The 25573-nt window shown below is 41.3% G+C and overlaps 1 protein-coding gene across 7 annotated transcripts in view; it reads right to left on the bottom strand.

Moving 5' to 3' along the window:
- Window positions 1-8730: 8730 nt before the first annotated feature.
- Window positions 8731-25573, bottom strand: part of LOC120947951 (5-hydroxytryptamine receptor 1-like) — a 47683-nt gene continuing 30840 nt past the window's right edge. For all 7 annotated transcript variants that reach the window (XM_040363817.2, XM_040363813.2, XM_040363814.2 and 4 more), the window contains exons 3-5: window positions 13177-13277; window positions 12573-13087; window positions 8731-12316 (exon numbers count right to left, since the gene is read on the bottom strand). In XM_040363817.2, the coding sequence (XP_040219751.2) occupies window positions 10232-11656 (1425 nt within the window). In that variant the 5' untranslated portion in view covers window positions 11657-12316; window positions 12573-13087; window positions 13177-13277 and the 3' untranslated portion in view covers window positions 8731-10231. The remainder of the gene's footprint in view (window positions 12317-12572; window positions 13088-13176; window positions 13278-25573) is intronic.

Below are 25573 nucleotides of genomic sequence, written 5' to 3'. Positions count from 1 at the left end.
TTTTTTTTGCTATACGAGTGGATTGTACCCGCTCTGGAGTTTTGTTCTCAATTCCCGGCTAAAGGAGAATGCTATTGAAGCCATGCCATAAATATGACTCTTGTGTTTAGGGGTTTCTTGTGGGTTTTATTTTTATTCGCCTCTCTCGTTATACTAAGCACCTACCTATCGTAAGCACATGATAGATGATGTTTTGTGAGGATTTCACCAGCAAACTGGGTTTCATTTGATGGCAAATCATGAACGAAGCATGATTGGCTCGAATCGCAAGAGGAACAATGTAATACACCTGGTGTGATGGTGGCTCACGACGTTATACAAGGTAGATGATTGCCTGTTTTCTTTCTTCAACCATTGTTTCATGCGTAGTATTATAAGTAGAAATATTAATTGACAAACGATCACATCCACGATCATACTTAAAGAAGCTTCTAACACCTCTTAACAAACATTTTCACAATCAACGTAGAAACAAAAGTGAACCATCATCTATCACAGACTTATTTATTTTTTGCTGCTACAAAAACAACCACATACAAATACCAGGTTCGCTTTCCTTAGCAACACAAAACACTCAACATTCGGTCCGTTTTTAATGACCGAAATGAGTGGACGGATGCGATCGATAACAAACAAACATAATTGAGGTAATTACTTAAAAAGGGAAATCAATTACGGTCCGTCGCTAATTTCCTGTTCAAGATTACGTACCAGCTAGCCCACGGTTGACCGAAGGAAGGAAGGAACGGCAGTGGTAACGCCTCAAAACCAAAATCTCTCAACAGCAAAAACAAAACAAAAAATGAAGGACCACAACCCAACAACCTTGGTTGAGATTCGCCTTACCTTCTGTACTTGCTTTTTCAACCCTCAACTAGGAGGTGAAAAAAAAACACCGTACTGGATTAAAACGAAACCAAACAAAAGCGAAAAGCATGCCCGGCGATTCAAAGTTTTGTGCTTCGTGCCAAGAATTCCACGCTGGTTAGGGCTAATTTTTGCCAGTGAGAACTGATTTCGTTTTTCAGTACAATTTTTCTTCCCACTCTGTCGACGGGGTTTACACGAAGGGATATGTTTCAATTTAAGATTAAGTGTGCAGAGTAGCCCGTTCGACTTGGTGCGGCCTGGAGGGAACAACCGGCGACGGAGCAACCCAAACAAGGGAAAGTTAAAATTAAGTATCCCAATTTCCGTTCCCAAGCGCTTTGGCAGCTCGTTCGTATTTCACTAACTCTGTCAGCTAACCACTCAGGATGGTGATTAATTAATGTAGGTATGCTCGCTCGAATGAACGTGTAAGCAGCAAAAAGAACTCCGAACAGCAAGACTGGCTACACAGTGTGCTTCCGTGGGCAAGGGATGGGAGAGGTTTCAGGGTTGAGCATTTCCGTCGCTGTCAGTTGCCTGGGCGGGAGCTTACACTTGAGTGAGCTGAGATCGCGCATGGCAATAGCTTACACTTGCTCTCTTTTTTGTGAAAGGTATTATTAACTTAAACATTGGTTTTTGTTTCCTATTTCCTTACTGCCAATGCATAAAATCAGTGCCATTTGCTAACCGTCATCAAGGCTCGGAAACGCACCAGTGTGAAAGCTCTCACGTTAATAAATAATGTTGATAATTAGGATCACCTGGGCGATAAGCTGGATTGTTGTTAAAAGGACGATAGTGTTACACACTCACGCACACGCCGAACTTAGGCTCTTGATGGTCACAATCTCGGAAAAGTAATGTGTCACCTTAAATATTTTATTCACGCGTTGTCACTGTTCCTGCTGAATCCTAAATATCATATTGAAATTAATAGCTTTACAAATAAATGGAATTGGAGTTTTAAATACAAAAATAGAGTTAATTTTTGTACACAAGCAAGCTTTCAAAAGTGCAAATATATGCAAATTTGAAATTTAGTTTACAAAACAACGCGATTGTTCTTTAATGAAGACCACAACAAAACTAACTTACTAAATGTTACTTACTCACTTGTTACATGCAGTAGATATAGTAAAAACATCAAGAAAAGCAATATTACTCACTGTTGATTTACGTGTGGAAAAGCCAAGTATTCTTATGACACTTTAATTTGACACTCCAAATACTCAACAGTTTAGACCGCAATAACGCAATGTTGACACGATTATTAGATTACCATTTCGACTACTTTTCTTCTTCTTCTTCTTCTTCTTTGGCACAACAACCGCTGTCGGTCAAGGCCTGCCAGTACCCACCTAGTGGAGCAAGCTTGGCTTTTAGTGACTTTTTGTTACCGTAGCAGGATAGTCAGTCCTACGTATGGGGGCACTGGCTATTCGGGGCTTGAACCCATGACGCCGTTAAGTCCTCGAGTTTAAGTTGATTAAGTCGAGTTGACGACTGTACCACTAGACCGGCCCTACTTTTCTCACATTCATAAAAAAACTACCACATCATCATGAGACAGTCCGCCACTACATCAGGATCAGAACATATGTTTACGTTACATCCGACTCTTCCACATCTTTGCAGCTTAACCTATTGTTAATGATATATGCCACAATGTGCTTATCCAATAACAGCATCGATATCATACTTTCACTGGATTCCTTTAGAGTAGATTTATTCTTATCACAAACCACAAAAAGCCATTTTTCCCACATTTAACCTTCAACCCACTGATTACAAACAAAATTATTTTAGTACAAAATAATTTCAACCTAAAAGTGAAGCCAACCGCATCAAATTCTGTAAAGTAAAAAATCGCAAGCACTTTACGATGATTATATTATTCTTTCATACAACTTTTATGTTCCTCCATTACCTAAAATTGCTAACCTTTTAGTACTACCTGCGTCCAAACGGTGTGTACTGCACGAGCGCTGCCATTTAACGTATCCTGAGGATGCAATTTTTACACACCCAAACTTTGTCTATTCAATACAAATAGCGTAGCAGCAACTTTGCTGTTAGACGAAATTGCTGATAATGTTCGTGATGATGATAAGAGAGACGGTTAGCTAATAGCAAAACTTGCAACGAAACGAACATTTGAACTAAAAGGTTTATGCTTTTACTAAAGTGTGCCTAGCTTAACCTTCACTTATTTTCGGTGAATGTGCGAAGGTGAAAAGAAAAGAGAAAGATCTCTTTTGGTACAACATTTTGACGACAAGCGCCCAGCGTAAAATTGTAAATGGGACAGTAAACTTATGCTTCCGACCATCTATCGAACCAGAAAGGTCTATTCTTTTTGGTAGCTTTAAAACAGTTTTCATAAAAATGCTTTTTTCTGAGGCAACAGCTATTGTATTGGAGGTAGTAGAAGAAACTCTCACATTCTAAACATACTAAAACCATCGTAACAAACACGTTAAGCTTCAGTTCATGGACTTCGTTTTGGTAAAAATGGCTATGTAATGACTTCAGGAAATGTACTATCACATTGCTTTACACGGCGAGTTGGACAGGATACATGATTATTTCCCCTGCTATCAATCAAACTGCTACTTTATTGTGCGGTAGTATTATATTGTATGCTTTACACTCTTTTTCTTTGCTCTCTATGTTCGTCAGTCTGTTTGCCCCGCCTGTAAAAGCTGGACCGCTTTACCGACCGTGTCGAAATGGAACGAGACGCAGGGCCCATGGGAGGATACGATAACAGAATGTATCGAGGGATACGCCAGAAAAAGAACGAAGAAATCCAAAACTTTACGAAACAAAGTCCTTACAATGTGTCCCCCACCGGCCCCGAGCACAAGCATCACCAAAACAGTTTACATCCACCAAGAGGAACAAGAGAAAACCCGAAAGAAAAGTTACGTTTCACTGCCCTTTACTGCAGGGTGGGAAATCAACAAGTTTTTTTTTATCTCAACGATTTCCTTCCTCCGCTCCCCTTGAGCCGGAACGTTTCGTTGCTGTTCGTTATGGGAAAATTATTCCGCTCATTTCCCTCGACATTGTTGCGTGCTGTAAAATGTTCTTTTCGCACCCTCGATCCCAACCATCGGGGGTTGTAGTTACTGGTTACTACTCTCTGTCGAAGACTCTCAAAACATCCCCACAAAAAAGGGGTTTGTTTGTACGTGTGTGCGAGGAGCTGGCGGTATTATCGTAATGTTTGATGCACACAGAACATGCCTTCACTTCCAGCACAGATAGGGCGGTTGGCCTGCACCATCTTTCTCTTCTTTCCGCCCCTCCGACACCCACTTATTCACCCAAGTAAGCTATCACAACCACAACGCAAACCCAAAGCACTCGTGCAAACAGCAATACCGCAATACTCGGTATGGACACGGTCGCAAATTTTCAATCACTCCCTCTCGAGTACCGGAAAACGTGATTGAAGCTTTTGCGTGAGTCAAAAAATCGACAGTAAAGTACCGTACCGTTCGAGTGTGTGAAGCAGGGAAAAGGAGAGCTTTGGAAAAAAGTTTTTCCGAGTGATTTGATGATTGAATTTATTTCCCTTCATAAAAATGATCGAGAAATTTCGTAGGCCTTTTTTGCCCCCTTTTTCTAACCAGTAGGGCTTATAAATGATAAATTTATGTTTTTTATGGCACGCTCCGCTTTGCTGAAAGGCTATTGAAAATTACTTCAAGATGTGCAACGATGATTTCTCAATTTTGAAGAATACTTCAATTATTTCAACATACCTAATACACAGTTCGCTAAGCAAGATGTTAGAAATCTGTTAACAAAGTACAGTTTATGTAAAATGAAAAATTATTGAAAATTATATAATGAAAGAAAAAATGGTCTGTAAAGGGCTCGCACGAATAGATTGCACATTTCATCAGTGTTGAAACTGGTTACACCTTTATACGTAATCGATTTCGGTGAATGCGTGGACATTATTTTGGTTTTGTAGAAGCGCTAGAACGATTTAAGCTGTCTGCAATGGCTACGTTGTATATGTCTCGACTAGTGGTGGGAGCTGGGAATCGGACCTGCCCGATTGCAATTCCGTGTTCGGAATCAATTCTGGAGCCGATTCCAAGTCCGGAGCCGATTTCAGAGTCGATTCTGGAGTTGGCACTAGAATCGATTCCAGGATCGGAATTGGCTCAGGAATCGGAATCGCCTTGGGAATCACAATTTGCTCCGGTAACGGAATCAGAATTGACTCCATAATTGGAATTTGCTCCGAAATGAGGATCAGTTCTTAAATCGAAATAAGGAATTTCAGAAGGAACCGATTCCGATTCCGGAACCGATTATGATTCCAAAGCCACTTCCAGAGCCGACTCCAGAGCCGATGTAAAGCCGAATTCGGATCCGACTCCGGAGCCGAGTCCAGATACTGATTCCAGACCTAATATCCGGAATCGATTCCAGAAAACTTCGGAGCTAGCCGGAATCGATTCCCACGAAAACTTTTTCCCATCTCTATTCTCGACTAAACGCCGTATTGAAAACTATTGTAGCTGCGGTATAAATAGTGCATGTCAATGTTCGGTAACGTCAATAAGCTGCTCTTTTTGAGTCGCATGAGTGTGCGGTTTTTAGTTTTGTAATTAATGCATCATCCTGCTTGTGTCTAAAATAAACTCGTAACCAATGCATGATCTTGGTTGTGTTCTTTTTTTCTTTCAAATCGATGAAGCAAATTAAATAAAAAGCTATTAATAAACATCAAGCATAATCAAAGTGATCTTACATGATTCGGTCAAAATTTGGTCGCTTAAATTATCTCCTCCGAAAAAATACTGCGAACCTTGTTCCAAAAACAGCCAACAAATCGGGTTACATAAAGGGTGCCAATATTTATTGATTTAATCTCTGGTTGTGCACAGCAAATGTTATAGTTTCTGTACATTTACCTCGCATTCACACGTTTCATGCTCCAAAAAGTCAAACAAGGTGTATTTTTAAAAGAAAAAAAAATAACATTTCGACCAATCAACTTAAATCGAGCGTATCAATCAACAACCCTCACTAGGCAAACAACGTGCGTATCGATCTGAGAACGTTCAGCAAAAACAGAACAGGCCAACACAAATAATTCGATTAGTGTCAAATTTGTCATACCAAGCAGCATTAATTTCTGTCATTCTGAATGAAAAGTAATTTTCGCGCAGGGATGTATTTTTGCCGTGGAAAGTGATTACTTTCGTGTGCCTCGTTCTGTGCCGCGAGTAATTCATCAACATCGATCATAGCTTGCAACACGGGCACCGCGTACGATGCTCATGATGGACGGGTATTACGGTTACGGTGACATTCAGCACACGTCGCGAAAGCCCAAGATAATTGGGAAACGTTCGCGTCAATGCCCTATTTCACACGTCCCTTGCACGTCTTTTTTATTTTGTTCTTTCTCGCTACGACTCACGCAGCAACTGAACCAAATTTTCCGCACTCCATTACAACGCCTACACGATCGGTGAGGTGTTGCTAGATTTGGAAGGAATTATGGCGGACGTGTTTTGGGACTTTGTGCATTCTTCCCACACCTAACCGTGCCGAAGGTGTTTGTGTATGTTATGAATGTAATTTTACCCAACAAGCGATATGGCGAAGGGGTAGAAATGGGAACTACCAGCACCCCTTACACCTCTTCTCTGCCATGCAAAGGCTGGGAGGAAGTCAATTTTAAGTGAAGGTGACTTTGTTTTCTTAACACCATCACCACCGTTGTCAAATTACCACGGAATAAAGTTAAACATTGTTCCGCGTAAACTTTGGCAAGCGGTGGTGGCCTCGGGCACCCGTTCCCCTGCGTCAATGGCGTACGCCGCCGGTTGGTGCAGTGGGAAATTTAATTAAATGAAGATTAATTTCATATTTATCAAACTGCGTGAGACGCGAACATTCTGCGTTCGCGGCGCTCTACTAATAGAACGAAAATTATGCTACTTCCTGTCCACCAGGCGTCCTGTCCGGGCGTTTACCCGTGGGCGCGCGAACTAACGTTTCTCACGTCTTGAGTTTGGACAATTTTACGCTTCCAATAGGTGTTTTTTTCGAGTTTATTTTTTTTCGTCAATCCAAATTACTTTGCCACGCTCTGAGAAAGTATTTCACAGCGCCGCGAAGCGAAGTACGTCATTTGATTAGGTCGTCCAACGGAGCGTTACAGACGCACAAAGAAGTCAACGGCTGTTCCGGTGTTGATAAGAATAAATTCTTCTCCCCAGACCGTATGCTAAATTCGATCTTTGTCTTGCGTCTTTGTCTTGCTCCTTCTTCTACGTTTACGTGGTACGCTTCGTTTGGTCGTTTCGTGCAACCTTTTGTGTGCTATGTAAACTATGTGAAACTCAAACACGCGTTTCGATTGTTTGGTCGGAGAGAAAAATTGGTTATCATGAATCATCGCTTCACGGGTGCGTTTGTTAGGCAGGGTCGGTAATTAGTCGTTATCTCGCATAAGCCACCCGCATTCACCCTGCACATTATTACTTGCATGTTGGAAAGGGGCCGGGGGGAAAGAACAATGCCTGGTTTTATGTTCCTACATGTCAAGAGGCTTATGTTTATTACGTGATGATGGAATAATTAAAACCGTTAAACTTATTTTATTGTGTTGAGGATTTATGAAAATTAGGATCACAATTTATGCATTATTTTCCTGCCATTTCAAAGCACATCAAATGAATGGTACACAATAGAAGGAAGTGTGTGGAAAATTATGATTTAAAGAATAATTGAAACAAACATTCGTGATTTGCGACGTACCTATATTAAACAGTCGGTTGAATTAAAAGAAAAAAAAGTAAGGTACGCCTAATTCTAGGTCGTTTGCTACGAGGAAGAAGAAGATTCACTGGATTATTTTCTATTGAATCCTTTTGAAAGCTTTTACGGCTATCCCGAAAATCTGTTATAGAATCAAATTGATTAAGTTAAAATTAATAGGATTTTTTAACCGCATAAAGTATGCTCAAAGTTAGTCATGTGAGTAAGTAGTTTTTGAAATTCATATTGAAAATATAAGGAAAAAAGTTCGCCCCAGAATATATACCGACACGCACGATCACACCACCGAACTATTTCGACCCATTGACGCAGATAGATTTAGTTCGCGAGCCCCATTTGGCCGACCGCTGACGACAATTTTTGCTTAAAAACAAAGCGTTGCTAGGTCAATAAATGCTGACTAGCTACCATATGCAACGCGCCAGCGATGCGCGCTGGTTTAACGATTTAATGAAAAATATAGGCTAAAAAGAATATGATGATCGACGACGGTCAGCATTTTTAGAGTATTAATTCAATTGAATAAATTAATGAATCGATTATTTCCCAAGATCCAGTTGGAGCGTCTATTATTGTGCTTAAGTCGGCGTGTACTGTGCCTGTCTTAAGCTGCTGCTCCGAAAGACACTTTCTTGTGTGCGACAGCTGGTGTATAATAAAGAGGGCGGGCAATAACTGCTTTAAATTTACCATTTTCCGGACATCCGAAGAATTTTACTATGTTGTTATACTTACCTATTCTCTAGCGTCAACATTAAGGGATAGATTATTTTGCTTGTAACTGTCATCGTGCTTACACTGGACAAAAGAATAAAAAACATCAAAAATAAATGAGCAATTACAATTTTTCCTGCATTTTAATCGTCTCTCAATCGATTTTTGTAGCTCTTTATTTCCTCCACTGATCTGTTTGTTTTCACTACACAGGGAAAACAGAACCGAAAATATCTGTATATAATATATATATATTTATAGCTAACTAACTAAACTGAGTAGAATTGTATCTTACACTTTTGGTTTACGTCTACTGCTTCCGTTCGATTTTGTGAATTTGTTGCCTTACTAGCTTCCTGTTGCTGTCCATTTGTAGTTCTGCTCTTCAATAGAAAGCCGTTACTTTCCTGTCTTGGTAAATGTCTCTATTGCTCATGGCTGTAACAGACATACGATCGTAGAAAACTGCCTATAGCGGGTCCTGCTACAATATCATGAAATTTGAACTTGCTCTTGGACATGGATTGAAAAACATTTTGTTGTTTTTTTGTTCGTTAGTATGAAAACATTGACCAAAACCCAGCATGGTAACGTGCAGAGCAGGTTGATCTTGTTGCCAAGTTGATCATATTTAACAGGAAGGATGGAAAATCAATTGTATATAATTAGCATAACAAGAAAAAAAACTGTCCAATTGTATGATTTTTTCAATTTGGAACCTCCAGGTGTGTATGATTTTGTTAATACTGGTTTTGCGATTGAATGAACTTTTGTTACATTTCCTGCTGTGTGCGATACCTGCCGGTCAAACATAGAACACTGAAACTTGTCTAACATTCATAGGTTGCTACCCGCCCGACTTGCCACACATAGTACACGCACCAGATCATAGATACACGTACATTCAGATACACACACACACACACATTGATCGAACCGTGATCCTAGCGATCAAATTCTCAAAACATCGATACGAATAAATTGCCTCCGGATTGTTGGGCAGTTGTTGCTCTGTTTGCTCTGGTTGCGTGTTTTCGTGCCATACTGTCCTTCACATCGGTTGTGGAGGCGTTTTGAAAAGGTGTGCGTCTTCTCTGAAGCCTGTGTGACCTTGAGCCATGCTTGTCGCTGCTTCTTCAATACATGCGCTACACACCCAGAAAGGAACACATGTACCGAAACGATTGCTTGCTAGCCATATTCTCTTATATCACAAAACATATACATCGGTGTTGCTGTGTTTGCTAAATGTTATGGGCGTTGCATTGCTCTAGTAGTGACGGGCTGCGTACTCCTTGCACATACAATACAAAACACAGAAACAGACAAATCTCTTCCCGAGCTAACAGTGATACATCTTTACATTTTCCTGCACGCCTAGCATGGGATGTAACGGGGTAGTGATTCGTTTTGGTTTTGGGTGTTTTGATTGCGTGTACGTTTCCGTTTACGTTGCGTTTACGTGTACGTTAGCAGAGGGACCTTGGGAATTGGGAAGTGAATCTGGATGACTGGATGCTGTTTGTTATTTCGTTATGCTAGCCCACTCGACAGAGACGTAGCAATGGCGAGGGATACATGAATGAGAAAGCATGACCTGATGAACTAACTCCTAGCGGTTAGATGTTTGTATGTACAAAAAGGAAGACTAAATTAAACTAGACGTTCACCTGCCCTAGGTTTCGTGATTGTTGCCTGCATTAAAGTGTATTTGGTTTTGTTGTATTTGTTTTTGTTCGCTTTTGCTTCACCATTGCACCTCGACCGGACGCACCCAATCGTGCGCCAATCGTGCAACTTGCACACGCGCGTACTGCGCCACCAGCCTTCACAGAAAGCTCTCGCGTGCACCGCCATCGTTCGTGATCACTAGTCGCTGCGAGCCCGGATCACCGTACTGGCTGTGGTAGAAGTCCTCCCGCATCATGTTGTTCAGGCTCGAGCAGCGGAAGTACAGGATCTCCTGGAACGGCTTCCGGAAGTCGCGATTCAGCGTGGCGTAGATGATGGGATTGAGCAGCGAGTTGGCATACCCGAGCCACAGAAAGAACGACGACAGCGTCCGATGGTCGTCCTTCATGAACGGGCGCACCAGCGCCAGTATGAAGAACGGCAGCCAGCAGATCGTGAACGCGGACATGATGATCCCGAGCGTGGTCGATGCCTTCCGCTCCTTGGCCAGCTGAAACCGGAGCCGCTTGTTCTGGGGCGAGCTGGTCACCTTTCCCGGCGGTCCGACCTTTTCGCCGACCATGCCGGGTGGCTTCTTTTCCAGCGCCACGGCCTGCGTCGCACCGTTGATCGCACTTTCGAGTCGCTTCTGCGCACGCTTCTCTTCCATCACGATTCGCCGGGCGGCTCGGAAGATTTGAAAGTACACGAACAGCATGACGGCGAGCGGGATGTAGAACGAACCGAGCGTGGCGTAGATCTGGTAGAAGAAGTTCTGGCACACCGAGCAGGCGGGCTGCCCGTTGATCTCGTGCTCGTTCCCGAGGATGAGCAGCGGCGGTAGCGAGATGCATGCCGCCGCCAGCCACACCAGCACGATGCAGGCGATCATGCGCCGGGGCGTACGCTTCACGCCGTACTCGAGCGGTTTCGTGATGGCCCAGTATCGGTCCACCGAGATGGCACACAGGTTCAGGATGGAGGCCGTGCAGGACAGCACATCGAACGCGACCCAGATGTCACAGAACACCTCGCCGAAGCGCCACTCCTCGAGCACCTCGTACAGCAGCGCCATCGGCATGACGAGCAGGGCCACGCACAGGTCGGAGATGGCCAGCGACACGAGCAGATAGTTGCACGGCCGGCGCAGCTTCCGCACCAGACAGACGGCCACGCACACGAGCACATTGCCGATCACAGTTCCGACGATCACGGCCAGCAGGATGATGCTGATCACGATCGTGGAGACGGTCACGTCCGGCGGACCGGTGGGGGCCGGCGTCGACGCGGACGGGCCCACCGGGAACGGGGAGTAGAGCGACGCGGTGGTATTCGCATCCAGGTACGCTAGAGAGCTCAGGTTCGTGCCGTAGACGAGGTACGGCTGCTGGGCGGCAGTTTCAGTCGTGACGGCCCAGGCGGTGGCCGTGGAGGTGGCGGCTAGGCCGGGACTCGGGCTGGCTAGCAGCAGGTTGGCGATGGTCGTGGCCACGGTTAGGGCGACCGGCACGCCGTCCGTCCGGCCGGCCCCGTCAACGTCGGTGCGATGCTTGCTGGCGGATGCGACGGTGTCCGAATCCATACACGCAGCTGGCACGGACGCGTACGCACCGTGGCAGGAACTGGGGGCTGCTCCGAGGATCAGACCCCCATTCCCCGCGTCTAGTGAGTGCTAGAGAATGGCAGGACGGTGGAATAGTGGCACCAGCACTCCAGCAAAGATGTACACAGACTTTTTCTTTTCTTTTTTTCTTTTGGCTCGCCGCTCTCCCTTTCGCTCGCTCTCGCGGCCTCTTTGGTCGGTTAACAGATGATTGCACTAAATGCCATTTGTAGGTGAAGCTGCTCGTATCTATCCACCCACTCGTGTTCGATCGAGCCGTATCGAGCGTGCTTTGCAAGGGCACTGAGGCCAATTGATGCTGTTTCCTCTATGCTTTTTGCTTTAGCCCACTCCGTCCTGTCTAGCACATCTGGACGGTGGAAATGGTAGCCTCAGGGTGCTCCAGCATCGCACGCGTTCATTCGTTGCGTTCGAGTATCTTGTATAGTATATTTATTGAATTACTCCTGCAGTGATTGGCTGAGAGAAGCATCAAGCACTCTCCATCGGGCTCTTCAAAATGCTACACTAGGCAGTTTTTTTTGTCCTTCTTTTGTCCTTATTCGTCTTTACTAGACACCAAACGGCACCAGCAACATATGGGACCAACAGCTACAACAGTCGCACAGATTCAGCTCCCTGTGGAAGGGGTAAAAAAGAAACAGGGTAGCGTGTGTGTAGGTGTGTGCGGGAGGAGGGTTTGGTCGTCGAGGTCAGGAAGTACTGAGTAGATCGAAAAAAGTAGATGCTTTTATATCCGTCCATCACGGCATCATTGGGACCATGGCAATAAGAAGGCAGGATACAATGCCGTTGCAGAAATAAACTCGTACCACATGCAGCACTCCCTCTCGTCCGACCGGGCTCGTTTGCTCCCGTTTCAAGTTTGACTCACCTTCACGCGATTGCACTCTGTCCTCGGTCGCGAAGAAGAAAAAAAAACGGAGCGAAACAGCAAGCTGCTTGATTGAATTACTGTATCATCGTTATCCCTCTCGTGGCACCCTAATAATGTCACTGTGGCGAAGCTGCGTTTGCTCTCACTCTGCCACTGTGGCTCTCGGTAGTGTAAGAATCTAAAAATGATTGCCACTGGAGCTGCGGTTGCTGACGACAGCCGTGTCACCTGCTGATGCTGCACCGTTGATTGCCCGGGCATGCGGGGCAAGCTGCAGGTGCGCTGCGCTGCCAATCTCGACCACCGGGACGGAGTTGAGTGGTTTTTCCAGTACCGGCACTTTGATCACCGGATTCACCGTTGCCGTCATGAGGGGGTTCGTCACTCCGGTGGGCTCCGATGTGTGACAAAGACACGATGAGCGAAACAAGTAGAATGCAGTCTAGCGGTTGCAACCTCAAATGCGCGAGATACTTGTGAAACGCCTTTGCTTTATGCGAGCAGATGAAATGCTGTAAAAATACACAAAGAGCATTTGTTATTGTATGAACTGTAGTTGTTGGTGGGTATTTTTAGCTCTGCGGTAAGGAATAACACATACATTGTGCAACCCGGCAATAACCAATCAGGGTAGAACCAGTTGCCAAGCCTGCTAAGCGTAGCGGCGTTGCACAGAATGATCCAATTTCTAGTCCCGACAAACTGAAAATAGAAGAAAAATGTGTTTAATATTTCAGCAATTCGTATATAAGAAGGAAGATCTCAATGCACATGACAAGAGTGAAGCGTAAATCATCTAAAATGGCATGAAATGTGTTCTTTACATCTTACATTAATTTACTACTTATACTCTTCAGCAACCATTGTTTAACAATACTAATGTACAAAGTGGACGGGCTCAATAATAAATGAACCATTCTAAATTGCATTGCCTTTTATAATGAGTAAGTTTAATTCATCCTCTTTATTCGCTGCCTGGGCGCACCGGAAGGTGTAGAACGTTATTGATGAAAATTGCTTTTTATACCGATAAAGTAAGCACAGCGAGAGGTGAATTAATTTTCCCCAGTGAATACGGTCTGACGAGAGTGTGAGAAATTGGTGGAAGAAAATACACAACCTTTTTTTTGCGCAACGTCAGCACCAAACTCCGTTTTCAAATATTTGATTTTCTCACTAAAATAAACGGACCGATGGTACGGCGCACTGAAACCTTTCGGCTATCAAGAGTTCACCAATGGAATAATGTTTCCCGCGTCTATTGGTTTTGAAGCGCGGAGCCGCAAGTTGCGATGAAAATCAATAAGGCACACAAACACGCAACGCCAACGTACACGAAAGGCAACCACATTTTCCACACGGTGCGCTCGTGGCAGGAGCTCGTACAAGCCTTATTGGAGTTGCTTTAATGTGCTTGAGCTCGCCAAAGAAGCGTGCCAATTGCTTCGGCTGTACTAATGCAAAGCTTCGCCTGCCAATGTGGCAAAATAGCCCCCATTTTCGGCAGGCTGGCGAGCGGCCATTTTGAATCTTCCAGTTAGCAGCTGGCCCAACGCGCTAACTGGTTTCGTTTAATGGATTTTCCACCACCAGCAACACTGCAGACGGCCAACGCAAGTCAACTGAGCCGAGCTTAACCGACCCCTTTTTTCTTGCTCCCGGGCGAACCCGGTAAGACTAGCGCGCGGTTAGAATGTTTGCCTAAAATACACTTACCTTCGGGGCACTGTGAGCACGAGGTAAACACGAGATACAGTGGAACGGCAATGGTGGAATGGGTGTGTTGATGAAGGAAAAAGGCATCCCTGCCACTTTTGTTACCGACGGTTTCTGGTAGCTTGGAATGCTTTTAAGAGGGTTTCTGCACACCGGTAATACTGCCACGTGTTTGGTGGCGGTGGAGGCGCCTGGTATCGCTTAATGACGTTTCTAAAATTGGTTCCGCTTCTCGGCCCAGAACGTAAAACGTCGTTACGAGCCCGAACACATATGTGACAGGAGGCAGAGAGTATTAGAGACAATATTTCGCGTTATGGAGACTGACAAAATTAGGTAAGCAAACGTGAATGTGATGGGGAGGAAACATGTGGGAACGAATTTACTTGTTGAGTTTCAACAAGATAATCAAAAGTAACGCACTGTTGTTAGTGTTTGTCAAAATACTTTCTAAAGTCTAAAGTTTAGATTCATTTTCACAGTACGAAAATGAACAAAATCATGGTAATTATAACTTTTAATTGATGTTTTAAACACGAGGTGTAATGTGTGGGTACTAATGAGCTTTTGGCGGTATGCCCAAATGTCACGAAAAACCAACAATTTTGTAACTGCTGGATTGATGTTTCGATATGAGTAGCAATAGTAATAAAAAACATCATGGCAGCAACATTACGCTTACACCAACCTCACTCATACGATTTTAGTTTTCGTTGTTTCGGGTTTCTTGACATATTAAACATACACATATATCATATATGTACACATATACATAATCCAGATTACTGGTTTATCTTCAGAAGAATTATATTTCTGTAATCATAGCTTTTCATTTTTTATTTTCAAAAGTTGTGTTGATTGCAATATTGATCGAAAATAAAAGTTTATGTTCTGAAAGACTTTAGACTTCTGATAGAATAATAATGTTCATTCGATTGGTGTGCTTGACTTACAGGCTGCAGGTAAGCAAAGTCACTCAGCCTCAATGGTCCATCGAATCAGCAATCTTCCTCAACTACACATCTCAAGAATTACAATGCAATGCTTAATTGTACAGTGGCATCGCCGGTTGATACCACATGCATATCCACACGCTGTGCCTTTGTTCAATAAATAATTCATGCCTCCTTTATGCGGCATACAATACAAAACCACAGAAACCTGATACCTCTGCGCATGGAATCCATGCATCAGACCATTTGATGTAAAAAAGGCATCCACCGGCAATCAAAACAAAAGGCTAAAATTAACACTCACAATGGTATGGTTTGTGTACCAAGTGGTCGGTAAACATCGAAGCGAAACATGCCGCCCCACAAATGGCCTATCCCTGTACGATAGCACTCGTCGATAATGGTTCACCACTTTTACATGGGAAACCCATAGGTGCGTCAGTGGCAGCATACATCTTGAACGGAAACAGTGCACTGTTGGCACTGTTTATTCAATACAGGGAAGAAAGTTTACCCAAAGCATCTTCGATACAATGGAGATGTGCAAATTAGCTTCTAATCTGCCGGCACCTTGGAGCAGGAAAATTTCACACCTTCATTTGCTAGAGTATGTATTAAGTTGAACTGCAAACGCATCAACTGTAAGTGCTATTGCATTGAGTGATTGGTTCGCTCAAATTTCAAAACCTTCAAGCCAGCACAGCACACTCATTCACATATGAACTCGCCAAGAAAGTGCAAAGATCAATATACAAATTCCAACAACAGATGGGTTTCTAGAAAATGAATTAACATCCATTTCGATAAGAAATTCTCAATCCAGCGAATTGTAAAGGCAATCAGAAGCTTCTAGTGATAGGTTTGCGTAAAACAAATAATGTATTTATTGAGGCATACTCAGACTCAAATTTGCTCCAGATGGTATAACAGCTTGCATAAGCTTACATCTACATCAAGCTTTCAACATGGTTTAGAGTTTATTCCTATTTATTATTGAGATGAGCAAAGATAAATGTTTTAAATTTCATTGCTGATTACATTTCGATGCCATTTTGGGGCAACAAACAAGTGAGGTTTTGTTTTGTGTTAACATTTATTCATGCTTTTGTTCATTCATAGCTCCTATAGCCAACCCATTTGCACCATACGCATCGCAAAATATTTGAATAGTACATCCAAGCATTTCAAAGCCTGTACTGTCTATTCATGATGTCTACATGCTCATCCATCATTGTTGTGTAATGAACAATAAGTGGTTTAATTTCATCTTCCCACAGCTGTCTTGGAATGCAAGCATATTGAAGCTAGAGGAACATAATTTGCGGCATGTGATAAAGTTTATGGTTTATCTTCTAACACTCCCTGTCCCTCCCCAAAATGTGCCACTCATAAACAGAGACACACTTGCTGGCATCAAGCACAGAGCGGTAAAAAAGGCTAACAACATTCTGCTAACGCTTAGCCGTGTAGCGAGATGCTTCCCGACACAAAACATGGGCGTGATGAACCACAAATTAACGACACTGTGGTAAAGTTTGCGGAGGCTGTGCATGGTTTTAAACACTGGTTACCGTGCACCGAGTCTACCTCGCAGGTAGGCGAAAAGGGGCAGCGATTGTTAAATTATTTCATCACCATACCATGTATTCGAGTGATCATTATTGCGTCTTTATCATAGCCACAAAATGTGCTGTCTGTGGGTAGGAAGAGTATTGAATGTTAATTAAGTCACAGATTATTGCGCTATTTAATTTCAGGTAAACTGAAGAAGGTTTTGGAAGAAATCATTCATCAGGTGAAAAATTAACCACCAAACATCTTTGCTCATTTATTTCAAGTGAATTAAAGGCACCATCTGCTACAAATAACATTTTATCTTTCTTCTGAAGTTGCATGTATCATGTGAAGATATTCATTCCTATAGTCAAACCACTGTCAAGTTACTGTAATTTGTAGCAGAATTAGTGAATGATCGTAGCAAGCGTACCAAACGATTAATATTATTAAATTTAACTTAATAAAGCCGCTTCCATCAAACCAACAAACCGAAGCATGGTGAGTCGATTTATCCAAATACCTTATACATATATGCTCGCTTTATAAACTCATCGCCAATTGAAAATAACTTCACAATTTACGAAACTCAAATCAAAGTTTAATATTTAACCTGTGTAGGACAGATTTAACAGTACAGGTAGGCAAGATCAAAATTATCTGCACCAACCATTGACTCATCAATTTATTCCCGCCTCAAAGTCGTAAAGCAATGCCTACCCTAGTGCTCCAAGAGCGAAATTGTTTGCATGAATTTGGGACACCTGGTTTGCACATGAATCAAAGGACGGAAATCCAGTCCCATTTGTTTTCATTTTAGCCTAGTGAGAATATGTTATTCAATACAGCCTACGGGAATGCCTTACTCACGCACATACGTACAGATATCAAAAGGATGTCTGGAGCAGCTGCCGTTAGACAGGTACGATTACTCAACGGACCAACGAAAAGATCCCCGAATTGTCCCGATTCGCGGTAAATGGGGTAGCTCATGAATTTGTTGTGCTACGGTACAGTTACTGTCACTCTTTCTCTCTCTCTCTCTCTCTCTCTCTCTCTCTCTCTCTATCTCTCTCTCGCTCTGTCTCTCTCTCTATCTCTCTCTCTCTCCCTATCTCTTTCTCTCACGCCCATTTTTTCTGTTTAATCGCACAGTGCTTCCTATGGATTGCTACTGTTCGGACTGTGTGGTATATTTATGCGCTACTTTCGCCAACTTCAATATTTTCTGCAATCTCATCTCGGTGCCGGTTACGGTGTGTTCATGGCTATGCCCAGCACTTCCGAAGCCATAAAGAGTCCAGCAAACAGACCAGCTGTGTGCACCGGGAGATGGTACCGTTGCGTACCCTTTTATAAATAGAACTCGGGCGAAATATGACTATATACACTCGAAACCCGGGAGAGATGGTACCAAAGCAGGAACGGTAAGATTGTGTTCGGCACATCCGTGTGGTTTTCGATTCCCATTCAATCAGAATAGCAAGATGCTTTTTGCTCGTGCGGTTTGCCACATCGTCGAGTCCTTAAAGCAGATTGCGGAATAGGCTACCAAATGGCGTCTTTGCCGGCTGGATATGGTTAATGTTCAATAAAAAGGCACATTTAATGAAGAGCTGCGATCATCTAGTTTAATGTGAATGAGCTAAGCAAAACATTGGCTTCGCTAAGGGTTAAATAGTTTCATTAGCACGCTGCAGACATGTAATCAAACCATTTGGGAGATTGTTTAAAATTAGCCTGCTTGATGAAAATGTATCTATTAGCAGCAGGAAAACGAGCCGTTTTGGTGAAATGTGAAGCGGCAGAAAACGCTGTTGGTAAAATGCTGCAAACGGCTTAATGCTAAATTCATACGAACGTGGTTAGTTAGCTAGTGTGTTGGTGTTTGATAGAGATCGAAACACCCAATTGCACGTTAAAATAAAGCATCGATTTTAATTGACTACAAAATATATGTTGTGAATTGAAGTTTCACTGGTGTCGGTTTGATTAACTTAAGACGTCACTACGTTAAGCAGCATATATGGCCAACAGATTTGGTGAATATTTACTTTTCTGACAATTAAAGTCGCATCAAAACGTATCCTTAGATGGAATTGGTTCCGCTGGTTATGATCAACCAATATTACTAACCGTTTGCCACTGACATACTACTCGATGTTGATCGAACCTTATCCCCGAGCGATAGGCCTGCCCTGGAAAAGGTCAATCGGACCGGTTATAAACTGTGTTCTATCGTCTGCAGGTAAGAAAGCCATTTTACAGAGCAAACAATGCAAGGCGTGCTAAATTTCCCAACGGGTTTTGTATTAATCTTGCTCGAATGATCATTGCTGCAAGATTGGCTAGGAAGATGCTGTTTCATAGCTTCGATTTAAACCTAGCACACCTCTCACAAAGCACGTGGGACAAGATGTGTAGAAAAATGAAATCAAATACGGATTTGTTCGTTTTATAATGCCTGCTCGGGACTTCACAAAAGGAGATGAGATTAAAAGGAATAGCCCACGGAGAAAATCGAACTGATGGTAGAAAGCGCCCATGCTGTCTCGTCTCTCGTGCTATTCAAATATGTGAACAATGTGTACGATCTGAGCAGGATGCTAGATGAAACGCAAACAAAAATACTTGTTAAACAAAAACTACGCTACTGCCGAGGCACATGGTAATAAAAACATATTTCCAGGGCAACTTTTAGCAAATTCAACAAAGAAGTTTCTCCCCGGTGGACGTATCCGAATGGATCCTTTACAAAGGATTCAACTTTGGTGCTAGTTTGAGCAAGTTAAACAAATGGTTTGCAGGGTTAAACTTTTCATCTTAGCTTCAGAAAGCGTCTGGTGTCACACTTCAAACGCATTGCACATGTCAAAATGGAAGGTCGCTCCAATTTCAGCAAATAGATCAAAGATGAAACAAACTGCATGCGGATTGTGTTTGGATGTTAGTTTAGTTCACGAACAAAACAATCAAACAGCACATTCCTATTGCATAAACATGATATCAACCATGAAAGTACGTTATAGGAGTTTCTTAATCAAACCGAACCACACTGTTTGCTGTAGATCCGTGTGATGCAGGAATGTTTGGTATTTGTCACGGATTAGCGCCATTGTTTGTCGATTGTTTTATCCTACTCTAGAAACCGAATGGGTAAACTATTAATATAGTTATAAAATAAAGTTTTATTTATAGCTTAGGTCCATGTGGTACAAAGATAATGTACATAAAGTTGAACGTGAAATACTCAGATATAAAGATTTTGATAAAGCCGGCATAACAACAAGTAAGGAGTTTATGCTTTGACCACTAGGTTCTGTTTGGACCAGAACCTTATTTTATGTGCTTTTGTTGTAGATGAAAAATCGTGCATGTATCTAATGTCCAGTATTAGTGATACCTGAAATGTTTTCTCGAACTTATCTGCCCGCCATAGTGATGTCCTTCAAAGTCATGTTTCGTAAAATGTTTGACGGCGGACAGAAAAGAAAATGACAATGTGCCCAGCTAACACACGCTGCTAGAATCTAGCGTTGCTTTGTAGAAAACACCTACAGCTCCAGGACCGCTCGAAAGCAACAGACGAAAATAAGACGAACGATTCTGCCGAAGGATAATAAACACAAAATTCATCCAAAGACGTACACAATCACACAAACGTGGTATAAGCATCGTTACAAATTCCACGAATATGTATGGGATCTTGTTGATTTTGTTGTTGTTTTTGTGTGTGTTTGTTTTCAGCCGACTGACTTGCCGCTCCTTTGCGGGGAAAAAGGTTAATAAAGCTGATACGGCTATGATGTTGGGGTTTTTTTTCCCACCGGGCGTAACCCGATTCCATTCTTAGCTTTGACAGCGCATATGGGAAAACAAAAACAAAGTCAGAAGGCATAAAACACACCCACACCCACCTATCCATCCTGCTTCCCCGACTATTTTCCAGCCATATTTTCAAGTATATCTTCAAGTTTCCAGAAAAGGCTCGTTAAAATTCTCAAATAAAATGCCCGCCGGGATTGAGCAGAGCCGGATCTGAAGCAAGTATGAATTTTTAATTTAACTTTTGCAAGAATTTGAGTTTATCGCTCACTTTTTTGCACTAACTCAAATACATCATGGGTTGTTGCACAACAAATGCTCAAAATCCCATGCTCCACAGAGTAGGAATGAAATGTTTCAAATAAACTTTTGTGAATGCTGACTCAATCGAAAAGTAGTACTAAAAATTAATTAGGAATGTTTTTAAAGAATTATTTCTCAACATTCGTACGGCAAGGCACACTAATCAAGTTGAAGGTACAAATTTAATCTGCTGTCAAGGTCTCAACAGAAAAGCACCAAGATAAAGAACAGCATAATCCCGTTTCTGAGAATATCAATATTTTTTTGGTTTTCAAACATTCCAATACATAATTTTAAATTATGGCGTATTCTACCATTTGGTATGAAGTCATTTCATTGGATCGCTTTTCTTAAGCGCTATTTACAGTCAAGCGCCGTCTTGGGAATATATCAGGTATAGGTATGGCGAGAACTGATAAACGATTGGAAAACTCTTGCTCAAAAAAAATCCACACCGTAGTCCTGACGCATACTATAGCATTTATTATACTGTCGGAAAAATGGTCAGCTAAGGGTCAGTATGAGATAGGGAATTTATGCAAATGGTCTATTGAGGCTTTTGCTGTTACTTTTCATGCGTTCATACGTGTATATTGCGGTATGAAAGAGCCTTCCTTAACAACTGGGAGGATATATTTTCTTAGAAATTTTAAAAAGATTTGATAAAGAAAACGATGTTTTCGAGGACATTCCATTTGCAATTTATCGTTCTGACAAAATTTTCAATTCATATGACACTGATTTTAAATATATTTAAAATCAATATGCTTTTATACAGCACTTTATGCGCGCCGAAATATATTGAAAAGCATCGTTTCAAATTAGATGAAATCAAAAGAAGATATAAAATGTACTTATTTCATATTAGATTTACTGAATGCAAGTCATCTATACAATACTAGTATTAATTGCCTCTAACAATATCTCTAATTAGTACGCAATGGGTTTGATTTAGTTCATCGATTAGGCTGATTTAGCTACAATACTTTTATTCAATTGTGAAATATGTAAACTGTATGTAAGCCATTCTTGCCAAAATATGTTGCTTCTTTTTATTCTAATTATCATTGTTTATCATCCCAATCTTTGCTTTACTTCAACGAACACAGAGTTGAAGAATGTTTCAAGTTTGATATAGGATATTATTACAGCAACTTATGAATCCACAAAAAGCTCAGTAATAATATCCTATATCAAAATTCAAGCATAAACAAAATTCAAACAACAATCGCAAAAGAAGTATGCTATAGCTGTTAAAGAAAAGTATTCAGCAGCGGTCCCGTGGTAAAGCTGCCTGACTTAACAAAATGTTCATCAGTGGATTCAAGTCCCCCGTCCCCTCGCAGTAAGAACTAGACTTTACATCTAGTAATTCAGTCTTACACAATTAAAAACTGTACTCCAAAATAAATAAAAAAGAAAAGGCACAGACAAGAATAATTATTATTAAAGTCTTTGTAGTCACTCAAGTCATGTTCAATTACATTTGCTATCCTTTTCGACAGCTTAGATGATTTATCAGATTCTAGTAATTCAAGTAAGTCTCAATAACACTACATGTTTCTTGTTGTGATAACTTTTTCCTGACGCTTAATTTTTACCGTTGCCATCAGCTTGAATTAAAATTATTATCTGAAAGATGCCAAAACAGCACCGCTTAGCTACGTCAAATGTTGCCCATCGAAGGTAGGCTACGTTAAGCATCACTCGCATCCATCAAACGCTATTTCCAGTCAAATTTCCGTGCCGCTCCCATTCACTTGTATAATAATACGTTAGTCGATGGACCCCCTGCATTGCCCATTATGTTTAAAGGGAAGGAAACAATCTAATTTACTCTTTGGATGCGAATATTTTGTCTCACGGATCGAATCATGCTGGATTGAGCTGAAGCAAAGAACCAACAAAAGCGTAAAAAGCCCAAAAGCCATAGCAATTTATTTTCCTTCTATTCCACCCTGTGCTGTAGAATATTTCTGGAAAAAAAATAAATTTAATTTATTCCTGAAAGTGTGCTAAAAGTGAATGCAAACAACATCAACAAAAAAATACCCAAAAGTAGCAGCATTTGCTCGCATTGAGGTTGAGAATATTGCACAAGGAAAAAAGGAAACTTTAAAAAATATGAAACACCCTGACAAAATGCTGCCAGTTTACACTGTGTGCGCCTAGGAAGCGAAAGGACTGACATTGTCCGCATCATTGTCGGCATAAGTTGTTCGTCGCCTGTTCTCGCGGCTAAAGGTGCGGCGCGCTACAAAACGAAAGTGGAATATTATGTAGCGAGAGGAAAAAGCTTCTTAAGCATACATTACAGCACGTGGCGTCACGGGTACAGTCACCACGGGCCAGTATGATGACATGTAGATATGGAATGGCTTTTTCACCGCTGCAGAGAGTGAACCGACACGGAAGTAGTGGTTTGCGATTCAATTTACTTACCTAGTGAGATTTTTCATCTGATTTTCCCATTTTTTGTCACTCAAAACATATAACAAATTAAATGGTAACATTTCATAGTCATGTTAAGCGAAAATCGAGTGTGATGTTCGTACAAGTTTTTAATGGTACGATACATAAAGCAATTCATGAATATTATTTAAACAGCCACCAAAACCGGTAATAGTATAATATGTCTTTAAGCTCTGCCCTGAATGTTCCACTTACCAACGGCCAAATTGAAAACCGGCTACTTTTACTGCCCTTTCTCCGTTTATAATCGTCGTACACGAAATGGGTAAAAATGTTAATCGTATTTATTCCAGTCGTTTTCTCAATGCATAACGTTCCTTTATCTCATCCTACACCTTTACAGCATAGTAACTAATAATATTCATACTTTGCGTAGTCCCACATAATTTGCAAATGAAAGCAAATAACGGTCAGAAATGTAATTCAATTTTCTTTCTCAAGCGCATGTATCACTTTCCGAGCGGTACGTAAAGTTCTTCCGAAGCATTTGGTAGCAAAACGAAGAAAACACAGCCTGCGGTTCTGCTGTTTAGTTTGACGGGATCGTAGCAATGGGGTCAGTTTGCTTTGCATGCTGTGTACTGTTGAGTGGATTTTTTTCTGGTACTTTTATTAACAATTTCTCTCGTCGTCCTTGTTTACATCATTGACAGGCCTGTCCATCTGTACGGCATTCGGTGGAGGACTAAGAGGCTAGCATTTCATTTCTTCCATTTCCCTACTGTTGAAAATGAAACATGGAGAAGTTGGCCTGTTGGCAAGGCATTGTGTCCAATGATGGACATTTGAGAAGAAATGTAATTAGTAACAAAATACCAAAACGTCATGATAGCAAGCTAAACATTGGCAAGAAAAATCCTACTTTGTTGCCACTGACGACACTGGTCCGGGAGGTTGTTTTTCATTTTCAATTCTTGTCCATAATTTGCGACAGTAAAGATGATGCTCGAGGATGTTTTTAATCAAATTCTATTTTGAAGGCAGCGAAACAGATTAAAAGGATATATCCAGTATTTTCCGTTTTTAAACGTTCAAGACTTATGCTGCCCAAATTTCTTTTGGTGCTGATATATAAAATTTACGATCCATATTATGGGCCATTGCAAGGTAACTATGTTCTAAACATTACAATACTGTTACACAGTTATGCCAACTGGATTTAGAAGCTAGTTATCTCAAAATCAGAATTGATTATTTGAAGTACAGTGCCATATAGGGGAAACTACATGCAATAAAATAGTTATCTATAGATAAGGCTACCGTTGAAGAAAACTATCGCTGCATATATTATTTCTCTACTTCTTTCAGTGAATGGATTGAATATAATTACTTAATACTCTTACATGATAGATTATGCTGCTACAAACAATTTTGTTTTTCATTTCTCACTGAAATACTTTCATAATGCTATAAATGAATACTGGAATTAAAAAAAAACTGATACAAATTGAGCTTTTTATGATACAATAAACAAGCCGAATAAAAACTCCAAACTGCTTGAGGTTAGCAAATGCTTTCTCGAGTTGGCAAATGGTTTTAAATGCTTGTGTGGATTTCATCTCACTGACTAAATATTCAGCTCCGTTTAAAAACTGATTTTAAACAGATGACTGACTGAACTTTAATAAAACATGTTTTTACATCAGCACAATTAAAACTATATCTTACAAATTTGCATTTAATATCATTTTTTAATTTCATTTCATCTCGTTATCACATTTTACGTCGATTTCATTTACTTAGCTAAAAAATATTTTATATTCTATTACTACTTGGAAACTACGAGAAAAAGGAACGAGTTCCAGAAATCCGAAAGGAAGGAAGGTAGGGAAAGGAAGATTATTCCAGAAATCCGAAAGACCGATGCTGAATACAACACTCGTTGGTTTAATTTTTAAAACTAATTCGATTATCAGAAATTAAAAATGGTTTAAACATACTCGATTCTAATAAATCTTATATGATTGGCATAATGATACAGTGTGTCAATTTGTGTCCCTATTGAGCTGTCATTTTCAAATTGGAGGTCTGTCGAGAAAAAACTGATTGAATTTTCCCTAAATACCGTTAAAAGTAGCTCTTACTGGTAGGTTTATAAGATACAGAGAGAAGCACTACAACATTGCATTAGTAATAGCCTATTATTTAACCATGGCAATCATATTGAGTCACTCA

Source organism: Anopheles coluzzii, chromosome 2 (assembly GCF_943734685.1).
Source record: "Anopheles coluzzii chromosome 2, AcolN3, whole genome shotgun sequence".
NCBI classification, from domain to species: domain Eukaryota; kingdom Metazoa; phylum Arthropoda; class Insecta; order Diptera; family Culicidae; genus Anopheles; species Anopheles coluzzii.
This window is presented reverse-complemented; position numbering and strand designations above follow the sequence as displayed.